The sequence below is a fragment of the Prunus mume genome, linkage group LG5 (genome assembly GCF_029339155.1).
Source record: "Prunus mume cultivar Tortuosa linkage group LG5, ASM2933915v1, whole genome shotgun sequence".
Taxonomy (NCBI): domain Eukaryota; kingdom Viridiplantae; phylum Streptophyta; class Magnoliopsida; order Rosales; family Rosaceae; genus Prunus; species Prunus mume.
This window is the reverse complement of record NC_142702.1, coordinates 30,274,073-30,291,303: the sequence shown is the minus strand read 5'-3', so window position 1 is coordinate 30,291,303 and position 17,231 is coordinate 30,274,073. Positions and strand designations below refer to the sequence as shown.

Here is a 17,231-nt window from a genome sequence, read left to right as displayed (position 1 = left end):
AGAAAATAAGCAATAATTGGCATAAATGCAAGACGCCGTACAGAAGAAACTGTCGAATTGATTGTATGATTCTATTTGTAGTTGGACAATTCTCTTCACACTACATAATCCACTTTGATTTCTACTACAACGGAGGCCCCTAAAAACCGTAAAATCAAAAAAAAGAATTGGGATGAAAATTACAATAGCACACATTGGACATGCACAGCAAAACATTTGTCATAGGCAACCTCCTCCCCCAAGTATCAAAGCAACCAACAAGACTCATGTGCTTATAACCTAAACTACATCCAACTTACGACAATATCTAACGACGGACGGTAAACATGAGGTGAGGGACCTATTAACTTCCGGCAAACTACTCTCCACAATATACAGACGCTAATATTATTGTCCATGGTGCTCATGCTTCACACGTGCTTTTAGTATTCCGGGAATAGGCGGCGAGGTGGGAGGCCTAACTGGTGTGTTTAACATCGAAGGAAGAGAGATCTGTGGCTGATACATGCTGGACATGCTACAACCTTCCCCTCCATCTGCAGTTAAATTTTGTGTCCCGTCATCAGCCTGTGGCCTTTCACAAAATTTCATTGCCTTCAAAACATAATTGTCATCATGGAGCTCAAATGGGGTGCTGCAAGCAAAATCAAAATATCAGAAAAAGATTGCAACCTTTTTAATTTATTTTTATTTATTTTTATAGTTTTGGAGAAATTATGATCCAAAAATTGCTTATTGAGCTATCACACAGACAGAGTTGATCACATTAACAGCACTTTGGACTCAAGTATTATACTACTGGTGGCTACTATCTCCACTTGTGTCCCCAGCAGACAATGGTGTATAGATGTTACTACCAACTATCATTTCGCTCAACATAAGAATGAAAGTTACCTATTGAAGTCAAAATGCACCAGCTGCATATCTTCTGATATTTCCACCTCAACAGTTGCATGAGGGCGAGTCTATGGTATCCACATGTCAGGAATAACAGAAGTAACAAAGAATCAGATAACAATAAACTTGTCAAAAGGAATTCTGAAAGAAAACTAACCATGTAAAGCTGATCATATGCTTCTTGTTATATAGAAAAGGGTTGAAAAATGGCTGTTAGTTGTTATACAATGCGGTAGTAACTTATATCTTGTATCCAGCAGAAGGTCTACATGTCTCATATCACAAATCATACATAATTTATTTCTCGAGTCAAGCTGAAGAACAAATGTCCCCAGCACCAACCAAATCATACCAACCCTTCAAACACAAACCATTTTGTTTTCATTCATCGTAACTTTAAAGAATACTGTATTCTAATCTGTTTCTCAGAATGCGTAGATGCAAGGGAAACATTGAGAAGAAAAGTACCTGCACAAGAATGAAAGGTAAAGCCACACCCCCGCTGAGCGCATCTCCAGAGTGGTATAATTGCTCATTCCGTTGTATCAGGTTTTGAAGGCCTACGTACTGATAAAAGAGCAAAGAAGTTAGTGTGTGCAGACACTGATCATGAGCATGGCATCATGTTCAGACATGGTTTCCCTGAACTATACTAGATTATTAATAATTAATAATTATAGTCCTCAAATCAAGAACATGCAAAAACCTAAACTGTGCCAAAGTTATGAAGCATGGATTAATAGACAATAGCTATTCATACTTGTTCCTCCAGCTCTTGCAGATATGACGCTTTCTTTTCAATCCTATTCCTCAGTCCCAGGCGCTCAGTCTGCATTTAATACATGTATAACTAGTTGTATAAGCTCAAAACTGTTCCAGGAATCCACTTAAAATACAACACATAAAATATGAACTGTAATCAGACCTTCAGTTCTTCAATATCATTCAGGCTTGTACGAGGCAAACCCTTCCATTGTATTTCTTTTTTATCTTTGGATATAATATCCATTGCCATAAGAACATTCAGGGCATCATATACTCTTCGCCTGATGTTTTTCTCGTCATATTGTTGCTGCCAAAAAAAATTCAACACAAAGAAAAAAGGATTTTATTAGCAAGTTCCATTCCAAGTTTTCCCAGAAGACTGCAGATATATCAACCTAGTTATCAAACCTGATCAGGGGATGTAACACCATTGCTAGGGTCAGCGAACTCTGCTACAAGTTCATCCGCAACCTGGAAAGTACTTTAAACTCTTACGACCATACTTAAAATTGATTGGTGGACCATGAAAAACGAAATATGATATACACTTCAACGAGAAAATAGTGATAAATGCGGGCCAAAAGAACAGCTGTTTACATGCAGATCTTGAGAACCGCTATTTTTTGATCTGTTACATTTAAACCACATCACAACACTCTTATAATGCTAACACACTGCCTAATGAGTCCCCTTCCTCCAACTTTATCACCATTATCCCGAAACAAGCATTTGATAAATTACTCCCACAAAAAAACAACATGGCTTTTAAATGATGTTGACACTTAAAAAGTGACCTCTGAGATTATACCATCCTCAGTAGCAATAAGGTCACGCATTTGAACCCAAGGACTTCACAAAAATTAGAACTTGGAAGAAGAACAATAAATACAAACAATAAAAGTGACTTCAAGAAACCACTAACCTCATTATAAGTGGTTCTTCCCTTGCTCTCCACTTTCTCACACACTGAGCACAAGCAACAAAGAATCAACATATAATCCGAGGAGCAAGTTCAGGGGCATGAACAGAACAAATAACAGTGTCCATCCAAGAGAGCACAAGCCAAAATTCATTATATAGATTACAATGCCCACTTAAAACAATTCATAGGTTGCAAAAATAAACCACCTTTTTGGAAGAAAAAATACAATGTAAATGGAAATAAGGTAAGATAAGACAGCGTTCAATACAAAACCTTTCATGCTAAATTGGCGTAGTCCTCTTCCACTCTTATCGCCTGCTACAGCCCGTTGGCCTCTCTTTTTCTTCTTGCTACTGTTTAAAGCAACAATCATTTAGGAAGATTAAAGAAATTAAAGAAGTGCTGTGAAAGATTAATGGCCAAATTCTTGTCCGCTAGAATCAACCTCCATTGTCAAACAAAAGTTGTACAAAAATTATGTGCACCATTATGATTAAAAAGGTGCAGTTAAACCATAACTTAGCAGCATAAAGTATAGTACTTGTTAACTCAATCTATTGGTGATGAATAAGCCGAAATCAGAACGTTGAAACTAAACAATGTGGATGCATTACGTACACATAGATAAATGTTATGTAGATATGCATCAAACAGAGGGCTCAAATAAAACTATGAAATAAATACATAAATAAGAAAACAAATATACAACCCAAATAAAAGGCATGACAAACTTCGTGCCCTAAGGTCTGAATCAGAAAGCGAGAAGCAAAATCAGGAAAATAGGAAGGTAAAGAAAACAAGGGGTGGGGATTAGGGAAGGGATGAGTGACTAACCCAACGGCGCCTTGGGAGCCAGCATCGTCGCCGTGAACGTCGGGATGGTTCAACCTGAGAAAATTGGTGTCGCCGGCGGGTGTGGCCATGGTCTGCTCACTGCGGCTGGAGGGCGAGCCCACGCTGCCGCTCATCGACACCGACTGACCCGCCATGTCGTCGTCGACGTCTGCTCGCTCTCGGCTCGGTTGCTGGGACCTTGTCCCCATCCTAATTCCTATCGCACCACAATCTGTAACAATCTGTCTTAACCTGTATTGTGTAGGGGACCAAATCAATCTTTTTGCTTCAAATTGATTCTTGGAGTTGATTGAATTCAGCTCAACTGAGAGTCTTTGCAGTTTTTGCCTGTTTCTCTTGATCCTTGTTCAAACCTCTTTACAAGTTCACAACAAGAAGAAGGAAGAAGAAAGTGAATTCTTCAATCAGTCCCAGTCCAAAGATACCCCTAAAGCTCGCCAAACCACATGCCCAACTAAACTCTACTACATGTAATTTTCTTTTTCTTTTTTCTTTTGCCTCCTTTTTTTATTTATTTATAACAATTATTCTCTATTAAAACTTAAAAAGAAAAAGTTCAATGCTAAATTTTTCTGTATTTTTAGTTTTTTACTCACTAATCAGTAAAATAATAACAACAAAATTTTAGTAGATAAGACGCTTTTCTTCCGAAATTAAAAAAAAAAGTAGAACCCAAGTGGGTTTGGTCTAGTAGAAATTGAACGGGCTATGTCACACATGTTGAGCGAATGTTATTGGTATCCTCAATGAGGTCTCGAGTTTGAACATCCGCATGTATAAAGAACCTCTTAAGGAGAGTTTTTCCTTAATCCATGCCCGGCTCGGAGAGGTGACACTCCTGACACCTTTTTTGTAACCCAAAAAAAAGAAAAAGAATTAGAGTTAAAAATAAAATAGAGTAACCGAATACATCTACGGTGCGATTCTTTCTCAACTCGATATACCTACCAACACTACAACGTGAACATCTTAATTCGAATAAACGTTTGCGGAGGCAGGTGATTAATTGTTAATTCCCGCGTGCCAAGTGCATTACGACATTAATGAACAAAGTAGCCTAGGTCGAGTTACGTTAGCCCAAAAAAAGGAGCGTAGTTGAGTCCCGGCCGCCAAAACGACAGCGTAAAAAGGAGCTACTGAAACTCCTTATCTCGATGGCTGGGTCCACCTCGACCGGCGGGAGCGGCCCGTCGAATCCTCCCAAAATCCTACTAGCAAAGCCGGGACTGGTGACGGGGGCTCCGGTGGCGGGTAAATTCGGGCGCGCCGGTACTGGGGATGAGTATACGACGTCGCTTCGGTCCCGTCTACCTTCTTCTATCGGATCCCTCAACCTCCTCTCTGATTCATGGGACTTCCACATAGACCGCTTCCTCCCGGTAACAATGAAACCAATTTCACATTCTCATAAAAAAAGTCGACTCTTTGTTCATTATATATTATTGGTATTTGTGAATTTACAGCGAGTTGTGACTGAAATTGCAGTTTTTGACTGAGAACACGGAGTTTACGGTGGTGGGGGTGATTGGTCCGCCTGGGGTGGGCAAGTCCACTATTATGAACGAGCTTTATGGCTTCGATGCGACCTCACCTGGTCACTCCTGACTCTCCTTCTATTTCCTAATGTCTTTGCTTTTGGTGCTCTGCTTTGTGTATGTTTTTCTCTTTCTCTGAAACTGCATTTTGATATTGATAAAGAAATTGAATTGCAGGAATGTTACCCCCATTTGCTATAGAGACGGAAGAGGGTAAAGCCATGGCAAGGCATTGCAGTATGGGCATTGAACCCAGGGTTTCTGCTGAACGCCTTATACTTCTTGATACCCAGGTTCCTCCTCCTTTTATACCTAGCTTGTTCTAGTCTAGAATTCAATCTGAAATATCATATTTATGTAAATGAGTTACTGAGTATGATCAAGTCTCCTCTTTTCACTGCCAGCCTGTTTTTAGTCCTTCTGTTTTAGCTGAGATGATGAGACCGGATGGCTCGTCCACCGTTCCTGTTCTAACTACTGCTGAATCTTTATCTGCTGAGTTGGCTCATGAACTTATGGGTATTCAGGTAACTACAAACACAAAATAATAGAGATCTTATGTATTTATTTGTTATAGGATGGACGTTTAATCAACTTATCCTTTTATTTTCTGGGTGCTGCAAGCAATTCTTCTAGCTTGGTGTTCTTCTGACCTCAATCTGTCACATTTTGCTGGTTATATCAGAGGGAGTTCATGATCATAGTATGTGGCGTTTGATGTCCACGGTATTTTCTCTCATCTTCATTATGACTTGTTATATTTCAATCTGTTTTTTAATGCAATTATTTCCAAGCAAGTTGTTTCTGTTAGATCCACCTTTTATTTTTCTTCACTCACTTCCTAATTTTCATTTGAAACTTTCTGATACTCCAATATTTATTTATTTCATTGTAAAAAAATCCTTCATCCTGTATTAACTGAATGTAATCTGCATGCGGAAGCTTTGAAACCACGTTCCCTCAAAGTTCTAAGTTGTCTTGTTGGTTTCTTCAGTTTTTTCTCACTTTCAATTATCAGAAATTTCATAAAATCCTTGCATGACATGTTCTGAGCCCTAGGATTATGTTATCTGACTGCAGGTTGACCTTTTGAAACATGGCATACCTGATCCATCTTCACCAACCCTTTCCAATTCTCTGAGCTCTAATATAGGGCCTGAAAAAGATAGCAGAGATAAAGCTCATGAAGGTGGAGAATATATGGCTACGCCAGTTTTTGTGCACACAAAGTGAGTAAACTTTAAATACTGTTCCTCTTTAATTAAAATGACACTGTAATAATATGAAATTGTGTTCTTACTTGTTAATAGACTACGGGACCATGATCTTAGTCCACATAATTTTGTGCAACTGAGGAAGGCACTTGCACAATATGTCAGCACCTCTTCTTTCATGAGACCAGAAAATGGAAATATGTCCAAAAGTCGTGATCCAGATTCTATGGCTCCTGGTACTCAAAGTCGCGATCCAGATTCTTTAGTGCCAAGTTTCTTTGTAATCCCAACAAAGAATAAAGATGACTCCCCAGGAGATCAGTATGAAAGTTATACCTCTATGCTATGGAAATTGCGGGATAAGGTCTCTCTCTCTCTCTCTCTCCTCTCCGGAAATTTAGATGCATTCCATATAACACCAGCTGTAAGAATATTTCCTCTCTTTATTCAGGTTTTGTCCATGAATTCTCCTCCTTTTGGAAGAACTGTGAGTGAACGTGAATGGTTGAAGAATTCTGCCAAGATATGGGAATTGGTGAAGAACTCTCCTATCATTGCAGAATACAGCAGAACACTTCAAAGTTGTGGAATGTTTAGGAGATAGCTCCAATGGTTTATGCTTGCCTCTCTCAATTCTCAAGGACATACAATGTTGGTTTGGTCGATTAATTAGTCATAGGTTAGCATGCTTTTCTAACTTTTGTCATCTATCTCATTAAGCACTAGTGTCTGGTTTAGTCATTGTGAAGGAAATTGATACTAAGAATTATTTGATGCTTTTTTTTAATCGGCACAGATTCGATGATGATTTTAGTACTCCCGTTTTCCTTTTCTTGCTTGGTGGTTTGTGCTTTTTAATATTTATTCATGGTAAAGCAAGGCCAAAAATGAATCTGGAAAAACAAGAATTGCATTGAAACAGAGGATTAAATTGCCCAAAAAAAAAAGCATTCCAATTTGGTGAACATTAACTTTTAACAAGTAGAATTAACCCCTCAACTTAATCCATGGTTTCTTATTATCAACAAAAAGAAAATTGGGGGATGATAGGGCAAATGATTTTATACTTGAAATGAAAAGTGCAAAGCACCCAGATGGCAAATTTCCGTCTAAAACTCTGATTTCCAATTAATTATAAATAAATAAAAAAAAGTACATGGGTACAGTGTTTGCAAATTATCTCATCAGCTAGACAACAGAACAGGCTACTCTAGCATTGCATTTGCATCCAGTGAAGCTTCGGCAGTAGCAGCAGGCTTTGAAGAAGATTTTCCTTTGTTCCTACCTGTCCATTGACAAAAAGAAGTTAGAAATGAACTTGACATTTAAAGCCAACAACATATGATATGAACTAAACTAAGTGGTAAGGTAAGGTACCTTTGCGCTTTAGTTGTTTAAGCTTGAGGCCCTTCTTCATGGGAAACTTTGAACAATTTTTCTTGGTGTCTGTAGATTCTTCTCCACCTACAAAACAAACAAACAAACTTACATCAGCTTCAAATTGAAATGCAGACAACCTTTGTTTGTTTATAACAGTGTTTAAAAGAAACAAGTCACATAAATTATTGAAAAATATCGGAGGTACCATCAGCAGCAGCCATTTCGACATCTTGCATAGTTATTAGGCCCTTTTGCACAGCCTCGTTCTGATCCTGAAATCAAATTATTAATCACACAATTCAACAAATATAAATATGGTAATTCAGACTGGTTTTGATAGAGCAAGCAGGCACCAACACTAATACCAAATACAAGTTATAAAAACATAAAGAAAACAAACGTACTCTACGCCATTTTTTTAAGAGCTTGCGCTTGCGCTTGCCGGATATAGAGAGGGGCTGGGGCTTGTTCTTCAGCTTCCCAGTGGATGGGTCTCCGTGAACTGCTCTCTTCCTCTCTGCATTCTGCGCTCTCTTCCTCTTCTGCACCTCGTTGAACTTGGCCATCTCTTTTCTTCTCTTTTCTCTCCCCTTCCTTCCTACCTTTAAAACCCTAGCAATCCTCCTCCTCCTTTCCCAATTCCAATTTAAATTAAGCACTTTCTTCCTTGCCCGAGGTTCTGCGACGGCTCATCTGGATTGGCCCTACCCAGCCCAATATAAGAAAAGACAAAGCGAATTTCCGGAGCCGAAGGCCCATACAAGTTTGGGCCCAAGAATTATTGAACACCAACCATACCCACCACTTGAAAAATTACCGACTTTCCAATTTTAAATAAATAATTTTGTACTTTCTAAATACGACGAAGCGAATTTCCGTTTTATGTTTATGTTGTTTAATTTAAAACAAACGGTTAGTTGGTGAATGTTGTAAAGTTTGAGACAATTTGAGGTGATATGTTATGTTACCAAATGTTGAAAAGCATTGCTTAGATTAGATGAATGCATGATCTCAAGATAACACAGCAGCTCATTATTCATAACAAAACCCACAATCTGATAAGAGTAGACCAGAATATGTCACTCAGGACAGTAAAAATTGAGTAAAATGGTAAATACACAACTGCAGCATGCCAGCAGCCATAAGAATGAAAATGTGGAAAAAATAAAATAAATTCCCCTATCATCTTCATCATATATGATACATTTTAAAGAATATTCGTTCATACATGTGACATCATATTTAGGTGAAGTATAATATATATATATATATAACAGACATGAATACTGGTATGTCAACTCTATATTAGGACTTAAGCTCATGAGGGACTAATAATTACAACACCAGAACAGTAGAACGATATATTCTGATTCGCTCTCCCTCCTCCTCCATATCAGAAAATGGAGGGGAGGGGAGGATATATGAACCAGATTTCTAGCTAAACCCGTCAATGGTAGGGAAGGGAATAGGAGGACAAAACCAACCCTAAAGGCACTTGGCCTCAATTTCCTCAAGTGTAAGCCCCTTTGTCTCTGGGACAATGAAGAAAATGAACACAAGGGATGCCACAGCTATTGCTCCAAATACATAAAACAAAATTCCAGCTCCCAGCAATACCTGTAAATAATCACAAATCAAATCATATTACAATCTCTCTCTGTATTAATCAAACAAATTATTGCCGCCATCGGTAGTACAGCATTCAACAAACAAACAGAAGAAATTGCAAACATGGATCAAAATCTTAAGCACCTTTAGCGGGGAAAATGCAAATGTCACCAGCGCATTTGCAGCAAAATTCACAAGCACTGCTATACTGAGTCCTCGCCCTCTTAATCGTAAGGGGAAAATTTCTGATATCATTAGCCAACCAATGGGACCAAACGATAACTGCAAATTTAATTTCATGGGTTACACATTTTTGTGGTCCAACACTCAAACCTATCCAGAATAAGAAAACAAAAACTTGTATGCTACAAAAATACGAGCTTCTTACAGAAAAAAAGAAATGCAATTAGTTTATATATACACACAGAGTATGGTATATATGTGAGCATATTCTCTAATAAAATTAGCATCATTTATAAACCGTAGATTATACTATTATACTATGATGCTACAATGTGGGTTTATGTCGAGAAAGAAGAGATTACCTGATAACACCCAACATACAACAGCAGTGCAACTACAGCGGCAACTGGGGCATTATCAAAGAAAAGGTAATATGATCCCAAAAGGAATAAAGAGATGACCTGTCACATGAACAAGACTGAATCCAATGAATTTGATAAACAAGTTGAATGTTGTCTCTGCAGATCTCAAGATAGTAACAGAAAAACAAAGAAACATAGAAACATCAACCCAAGAGGGGGCTTACCATCCCCGAAACACCTCCAAGTAGTAGAGGTCTCCTCCCAAGTCTATCAACAACAAGAACAGCAGCTCCAGTCATTATCAACTACAACAAGAAAATAGCAAGTCAGACATATCTGTTTAGAAGGTCAATTTCTTCAATAGGAAATAGGCACACTTTTTCAACCGAAAAATAAGAAGAAAATAAAAGTATAGGGAAATAATGTGATCAATAATGAAGACATGCATCTAACTGGGGAAAAAATGCTTCTTGATAACAATAATAATTGAAAAATAATAATAATTTAGAAAATATACCTTGAAAACACCAAGTAAAATTGAGACCCGTGTTGCATCAGATGCTTCAGAGAATCCTGCACTCTATTAAATTATATGGGTTAGGAAGAGAGACATTTTCCTACGAAACCCCTGTTAGTGATAACCTCTTCAATAATGTCCAATATCTAAGTTAGCAGGGTACCTGAAAAATCGAAGCAGCATAATACAACACACTTGGTTGCCCTGTAATCTGTCATAGTATAGACGCCATGTATAAGCCAAAGTTGGCAATGGATCACATCATATCATATTCATTAGCCAACTGAAACTACCTGTTGGAACAACACTAATCCTGCACCAATCACAAGGGCTTTCGCACATTTTCCATGAAACATCTCGCCTAATGAAGCTTCTTTCTCTTCACCAACATAAGAAAGCTCAGCCAGCATCTCATCCACTTGTGCAGGAGCTGAATCACCAATAGATGTACCCCTAAGCCGGCAGAGGCAAGAGATTGCAGTCTCTTTTAACTCATGCATATTTCCTCTTCCCTGTATGGCACGCAGAAGGATCCATCTAGGTGATGCTGGTAGCCACCACATTCCAATTCCCATAATTACTGCCAAAGGGATAGCCGCTGCGTACATATAGCGCCAACCAGCAACTGTGTCAACTAAAAGGCTACCAATTCCGTACCCTCCCTGCAAAACATTGAGGGTGGTTACGATATATATATATATATATATATATATATATATATACCAATTAAATAGATAGAAATTTCGAAGAATAAGCTACAAAAAAAGAAGAAAGGAGAAAGATTGCAAATCAGCTTTGAGTTGGCTTGGTTGCATGTCACAACAGTAAAAAAATTCAAATTCTCAGATGCCATGTTGAAGCACTTACAACCATCCCAAGTACTATAAAGAACTCTTTAAGAGATATCAGTCGACCTCGTATCTCACTTGGAGCTGTCTCAGCAATATACATCGGAGCAGCATGCATTGCCTAAAAGAAAACAGACTCAAAATTTATATATCTTCTTATTTTCTTTTTTGAAAAAAAATGAGCCAAGTATTGTTTTGTGTTGAAAAAAGCACTGTATACTTACCAGTCCAATTCCTATACCAAATACAAAGCGCCCAATCACCATAACAGGCAAGTCAGGTGCTAATGCGGTTACTAGAGCTCCAAGAATATACGATATAGCAGCCGAAATCAACTCCCTCCTTCTTCCTTTACAAAGATTCATCATTCAAACCTCATCAATAATGGAGGATATTTTTAAGTTTATTTGTATAACTTGGAATGTATTTGAAAAACCAACCTAAGAAGTCAGCAACATTAAAGGCCAGCAAAGATCCAATCAAGGCACCATATAATGAGCCACTAGTCTGGAAAAGGAACCATGCACAAATTTAATGACACAACATTTGGGTGCCGAAGAAACATTTAGGAGGAGCAGGCAGAACAAAAAATAAAAAGATACACCCACGGAGATTTCAGTAGTTACAAGTAAGTTGTGTTGTTAACTTACTATGAGACCAATTTCCACGGACGACAAGTTGTACCATGATATTCCACTTGATGTGGGTGACTGCATTAAGTGAATGAAAGCAAGAAGGCAATTAGTTGGATTATCAAGTCTAACCAGACCAAAATTTCCACATAAGAGTCAGTCACTGTAATGAAACAAACATCCATCAAAATATGTTTTAACTGAATTATCTGTTAAGTTTTCACTCAATGAGTAACCATGTATACCTCTACGGAGATTGTAGCACAACTGGTGGCACCGATATCATAACCGTAAAGTAGTCCTCCAAGAGCTGGGAATAGAAACCTGAAATAATTAAGGAAATCTGTAAAGCATGAATAACATGATTTATGTACAAAGTTTTCAGTTAGATACAATACCAATTACAACATCAGTTAATCCTGCACTAGCAAACTATTGATACAAGTCAAGATAAAGGCAAGCAAAATAATTTGTGCGGAGGTGTATAAAATTGGCCAAGCGCTTCTTCTCTTGGTTGGCCAAATGATAAATTAAACAGAAAAAACAGGGCGAGGAACGAAAACTTTTCAGATATGAATTCATTTCAATCATATAGAACAGTTTTGTATTATTTATACTTATTCAACACCGTGCAGAGAAATTGTGTGATAGGAAACAAAGATCTATCGACTGCCAGTGCCACTGCCTCCCATGGATAGGTAGGGATTACCCCCCCACAAGACAAGAGGCATGACAATCTTTAGAAGCACACCTTGTGATAAATCAGAACAGATTAACTGAAAAATATTACTCACGGTAGTATCGCAGCAAGAACAGAATAGTTTTCTGAATTGTGAACCCCACTAAGAAGAGGCTCCTGTGCATCGCCAAGCTCACCTGAAGAACCCCCCTGAAAAATGGCAATGCACTTCAACAACTTCGAATGCAGACATCTAAAACAAACAATCACAGTAGAGGCGTTTACAGAGAAAACAGTGGAGCAGGAACAATAGGATAGAATTTATGTGTGTGTGTATTGTTATGGTATTCTGGGTCAGCTCTCAAACGAGCCAAACCAAATAATTTCATTTGTACTCCATAGACGCCCTTTTCGTTCTCATGCGACAAAAATTATTACTTCTGATTCTCAACGCAACCAAACAGAACATAAATGTCAAAAATGAAAAGAATCAATAGGTAGTATCGAATACAAATGACAATAAAAATTTCGAAATCCTTGTCACTTACATGTGGTTTTTCTTTTTATCTCTCAGTTCATTTTCCTACACCTTGTCAGGCATCAAACGTAAATTGAACTAACCTGATACGAAACACCAAGTCAAGATACCAAAACCCCAACTTAACCCTGTTTGGTGTTCGAGTAAAGACGAGAGAACAAAAACAAATTTGTAAATTTTTTGAATTTGATCACTCTAAAGTGCAAAACTTCATGTTGTTTTGGTTCAATTCAACGTTTTTCAATTTCTAATGACCCTTCTCAGTGAGCAAACAGACACAACGTAAGCACCAGAAGAAAGAAAGAAAAAAAAAGAAGCAAAATTGTATTGAATTGAGAGTAGAAAATGAAACCTTTTGGAGAGAAGAAAGCCGGGGCTGCTCAGGATCGGACGCCATTGGTAGAGCTACGAAACAGCGTCAGAAATGATTGTAAAGAAGGAAAGCAAAGCGAAACTGAGTAATGAAGAGCGCGGTGATTGGAAACAAAAAGATGGCAAGTGGGAGGAATTCTAAATTGAATGGAGGTGACGGGTAGTTTCACGCCGTTAATGCCAACAACGAAGAAGTTGAGATTTTGAGTTGTGTCTGTCTGCTGTTGGTCAAGGACTCTTCAGTTTCAAGGTTTCGACCTATGAATGACTTGTGAAATTTACGAGTTTTGTTATGCTGTGTTTTTCCTTTTTTCACGTGGGAATTGATTGAGAAAGTTACCCAAACAAGAGGAGGTGATAATAAAAAGTCATATGTTGATGTTGGTAGCTAGGTGAACAAATGCAGGTGCAGCAGTCACGCAGGTGCAGAAAAAGTGATCAAAGAACGGGGGTTGGACTGCGCATCAGCAACATAGTAACCCATTATTGTTGGTTGGGCTCCTTGTCGTACACAATTTGTGTCTACGATTATTAAACGGCCGGCTAGCTCAAATTAAGGAACAATTAATTCTGCATAAGAGGTATTGTGTTTAAAACCTCATACTCACTAACATTTATGGTTTTTTCATATATAAAAAAAACCCTTTAATCATCGTCATCTATTCGAATTTGTCTTGATGAAAAACAATTTGCACATCAAGTTCAAAGTTGTAATCCAAACCAACAGTGTCCTCTTTGTTTTATCATTTTCATTGCAAGTAACCGTGTCTAGAATATTAGAGAAGCATGGCGCGAAGACCAGGAGGCCCTCCTCCTCACCTCGATGTCAAATTGTCAATACGTAAGTCACGGAGCTGATAATCACGGGATTGAATGGAAGTGACTGGAAGAAAGTTTTGTGTTTGTGGTGAAGGACTCATGTCTTGGCTCGTTATTAATTTTACACGTATTCAGTCGAAACTCAACAAACAAAATTATGTCACGACTTGTAAGCTCATCCTTCACTAGCTTATTAGGCCAACTCGTGGTGAGTGTTTGTGAGCTCTCAAATCAAATCCATTCCACACATGATTTGTCCAGATGGCCAGATAGTCAACCACGCATTGTGTGGCACGGGATAGAACTCATATTTGCCCAACTAATCACACAATAACAAAGAGCATTCATTCATTGAACTATCAAGTTTAACAGTGTCATTTCCATACAGCAGCAAACATTACAAAAGATTCACAGCTAACACAAAGTACAAGCCGTTTTATTAATCGAATACAGACCAGAATACTGTAAGATTTCTTTCAAGTTTGACCACGAATGTGCCGTGATAATAACTCAAGGCTTGGTTGGTTGCCACGGTTGGTACCTGGTCCAGTCTCTCTGGCCTGGATTCAGGCTGTGCCCTTTGGAATGGTATATAAACTCATCACCCTCACCAGTGAAATTTTCTTTGTGTTCAATGCCATACCTCTTTGGTCTTAGCATCAGAAGCTGCAACCAGTTCACTTATTTGTTAGCTACATGCAACATGTTTTTCACAGCATAAGTCATCAAATAATATGGAAGCATGACTTGCCTCATCCCCTGTACGATCAGTTATGTAGTGCAGCCAACCATGCCATTCTGGTGGTACTTGAGAAGCGTTGTAGCGACCCTTCTCTGCATATTCAACCCACCTGTGTCTTCCTGTAAAATCCCTCAACTGAATCAGTAAGCTCTGAGCATGTATATACCACAATAACCTTAAAGCGATGGAATACTTTGAAGAACTTCCTAGTGCATCAAAGAGGGAAAAATGGGCCATTTACTAAACCACTCTAATCTAAACACATGTGGATGTGGTGAACTCTGATGTACCAAGGCATCACTTCCCAGGAAAATAAAAGCATCTCTTCACTCTTTTTAAAAAGAGGAATAAGGATTTGACAAGATCCATAAGATCAAATCTACCAAGGATTATTTCACGATTTGATCATGGCCTGTGCTTGGAAATGCGAAGAGATGACAATGTCACAAATCCAATGCAATGCAGTAAAGAATCAATATTCTTATTGCCATAGTAAGAAAAGCATCAGAAGGGGGGAAATGAAGAAACACTGACCATATTGAGTGTCAAGCTTCTCATAATATTTGTTGCCAATTTTATCAACACCTACAAGCCTTGCCCCAATGTTGTGGATTTTAGTTTGCCTAAAGCAATCAAACAAAAATTTGTTAGATATGCTAAAGATAAATACTGATGTTATATGCATATAATACCTTTGAAAATAAAATATAAAGAAACCGCTCAGGTCAAGGCAGCAACAGATGAACCCCTCACTTTGTACTCTTCTCCAACATTTTCTTAGAATTGTGTTCTAAATAAATCCTAAAAGCTTTTCTTTTACAAAATCAAAATAAACCCTGAAAGTTTTAGTCAAGGTCCTTTAACTTCACTTGCACTTCTACAGAATCCGAACATTACATCCCAATAAATAGCCATTGAGAACGTCGAACCACCCTCAAAGACACAAATATGACTAAAATATTCCAACACCCAAGGAAGCAAAAGTAATCCCTCATTCCAATGCAAATTGGGATGGCCTTCCTTAGATGGGAGAAATCCTTTCGGGGCTTCCAAGTTCCAACTAGCCTACCAGTGACAATTCAATGTTTTATGGTCTCCTTTGAATAACATGCCATATAATTCTCTGTAGAATTTCAATGTAAGGTTAAACTTTAACAAGCATGGGATAGTTTGTTGAATAGGCACAGAACCTGGGATAGTTTCACAAACATGACTTTCTCAAAACCTTTTTAAAAAGAACTAAAATCTAAATATCATGTAAAAATAAACTTATGCTTCTTTGTTAAACATACTAAGTAACAACATTTCACGAATAAGGGAAATAATATGACTTACAGAAGGTTTCCATCGAAAATGCAGTTTCTGCAAGATTTGAAACAGTATAAACAGTCAACACAGTATAGAGATATAGTCCCAAAGAAAAATATCAATTTAAGAGCGATTCAAACAACTACAAAAAGACATCGTAGGGAAGCCATATATCAGAAAGTGCTCCAGAATCCAACCATGCCAGCAATAATTGAAACAAAAGGTATCATCCCTGAGTGCCGAACAGTAAGTTTTATGAAAAAAGTTTAGCCTTTAAGTTGTTTTCTTTCCTACATTTTCCTAATCCTACCAAACCAACAGATTTACATCAGATAACAGACCAAATAATCAGAACCCGCTTAGCTATTCGAAAGTGCTTTCCAAAAATATTGTTTTGCAGATAATTCTTTCGCCAATAGTAAGCTAAATTCATAATTTTCCCACTATTTTGATTATTTTCCTAAGAATTCTCGGAAACCAAAAAAAAATAAAATTAACCTTCTAGGAAACAATTTGTACATTTGGTCTGCGTTTGGTCGCTAAGAGAAATGTAGAAAGAAAAAAAAAAGAAAAAAATGTCGAATTCAAAGTCTCATTACTGCCATCCCACTTTGATTTGTCTTCCATTTCTCAGGTATCAAAGAGGATAAATCGGATTCAGGCATACTAGTTATGATGAGAAAAACAGAAGAAAAAAATATGTTCTTGGCATCCAAACACATACAGCCAAGAAGAAAAAATTAGATCTTTGACATCCCAAAAGCATTGCATTAACAAAAGAAAATCCAATTAAAAAGGAAAGATAGAGAGAGAGAGAGAGAGAACATACGCGTAGCCATCTTCCTTTAGCTCCTTTAAGAAGGTGCGGAGACCTCTCTCTCTGATCGCCTTCACAACGCTCTTCACCACCGTCGCCATATCGCTCGTTCGTTCTCTCTCTCTCTCTTGCTCTCTCTTATTTTCAGCAGATAGGGCCACAACAAGCCCACGACATGAGATTGGAAAGATGGGCCAGGCTTTTAATATGATCTCAGTCTCAGCCCGTATCATGAACA

At 38.0% G+C, this 17,231-nt stretch overlaps 5 protein-coding genes across 5 annotated transcripts; 1 reads left to right on the top strand and 4 right to left on the bottom strand.

The window, feature by feature from the left end:
* Nucleotides 1-42: 42 nt before the first annotated feature.
* Nucleotides 43-3,885, bottom strand: LOC103333502 (transcription factor-like protein DPB). The gene is made up of 9 exons (XM_008236349.3): nucleotides 3,419-3,885; nucleotides 2,858-2,937; nucleotides 2,585-2,628; nucleotides 2,071-2,133; nucleotides 1,823-1,969; nucleotides 1,658-1,726; nucleotides 1,366-1,464; nucleotides 895-965; nucleotides 43-634 (listed from the first exon to the last, which is right to left on the bottom strand). Exons 1-9 carry the CDS (start codon nucleotides 3,625-3,627, stop codon nucleotides 388-390), a joined length of 1,029 nt encoding a protein of 342 aa, XP_008234571.1. The 5' UTR covers nucleotides 3,628-3,885; the 3' UTR covers nucleotides 43-387.
* Nucleotides 3,886-4,357: 472 nt separating this feature from the next.
* On the top strand, nucleotides 4,358-7,019 carry LOC103333503 (uncharacterized). Its single transcript, XM_008236350.3, has 8 exons — nucleotides 4,358-4,818; nucleotides 4,925-5,033; nucleotides 5,152-5,267; nucleotides 5,379-5,501; nucleotides 5,611-5,700; nucleotides 6,055-6,203; nucleotides 6,285-6,552; nucleotides 6,640-7,019. Exons 1-8 carry the CDS (start codon nucleotides 4,594-4,596, stop codon nucleotides 6,790-6,792), a joined length of 1,233 nt encoding a protein of 410 aa, XP_008234572.2. The 5' UTR covers nucleotides 4,358-4,593; the 3' UTR covers nucleotides 6,793-7,019.
* A 271-nt stretch (nucleotides 7,020-7,290) lies between these two features.
* Nucleotides 7,291-8,206, bottom strand: LOC103333504 (uncharacterized). The gene is made up of 4 exons (XM_008236351.3): nucleotides 7,973-8,206; nucleotides 7,774-7,840; nucleotides 7,566-7,652; nucleotides 7,291-7,473 (listed from the first exon to the last, which is right to left on the bottom strand). Exons 1-4 carry the CDS (start codon nucleotides 8,132-8,134, stop codon nucleotides 7,394-7,396), a joined length of 396 nt encoding a protein of 131 aa, XP_008234573.3. The 5' UTR covers nucleotides 8,135-8,206; the 3' UTR covers nucleotides 7,291-7,393.
* A 527-nt stretch (nucleotides 8,207-8,733) lies between these two features.
* On the bottom strand, nucleotides 8,734-13,569 carry VGT1 (vacuolar glucose transporter 1). Its single transcript, XM_089052749.1, has 14 exons — nucleotides 13,288-13,569; nucleotides 12,513-12,607; nucleotides 11,964-12,042; nucleotides 11,737-11,796; nucleotides 11,527-11,593; nucleotides 11,311-11,435; nucleotides 11,106-11,207; nucleotides 10,532-10,900; nucleotides 10,402-10,449; nucleotides 10,239-10,301; nucleotides 9,946-10,026; nucleotides 9,722-9,820; nucleotides 9,321-9,458; nucleotides 8,734-9,185 (listed from the first exon to the last, which is right to left on the bottom strand). Exons 1-14 carry the CDS (start codon nucleotides 13,330-13,332, stop codon nucleotides 9,054-9,056), a joined length of 1,503 nt encoding a protein of 500 aa, XP_088908875.1. The 5' UTR covers nucleotides 13,333-13,569; the 3' UTR covers nucleotides 8,734-9,053.
* Nucleotides 13,570-14,446: 877 nt separating this feature from the next.
* Nucleotides 14,447-17,164, bottom strand: LOC103333506 (NADH:ubiquinone oxidoreductase, 17.2kDa subunit). Its single transcript, XM_008236353.3, has 5 exons — nucleotides 17,006-17,164; nucleotides 16,204-16,230; nucleotides 15,403-15,491; nucleotides 14,878-14,987; nucleotides 14,447-14,792 (listed from the first exon to the last, which is right to left on the bottom strand). Exons 1-5 carry the CDS (start codon nucleotides 17,092-17,094, stop codon nucleotides 14,637-14,639), a joined length of 471 nt encoding a protein of 156 aa, XP_008234575.1. The 5' UTR covers nucleotides 17,095-17,164; the 3' UTR covers nucleotides 14,447-14,636.
* Nucleotides 17,165-17,231: the final 67 nt, after the last annotated feature.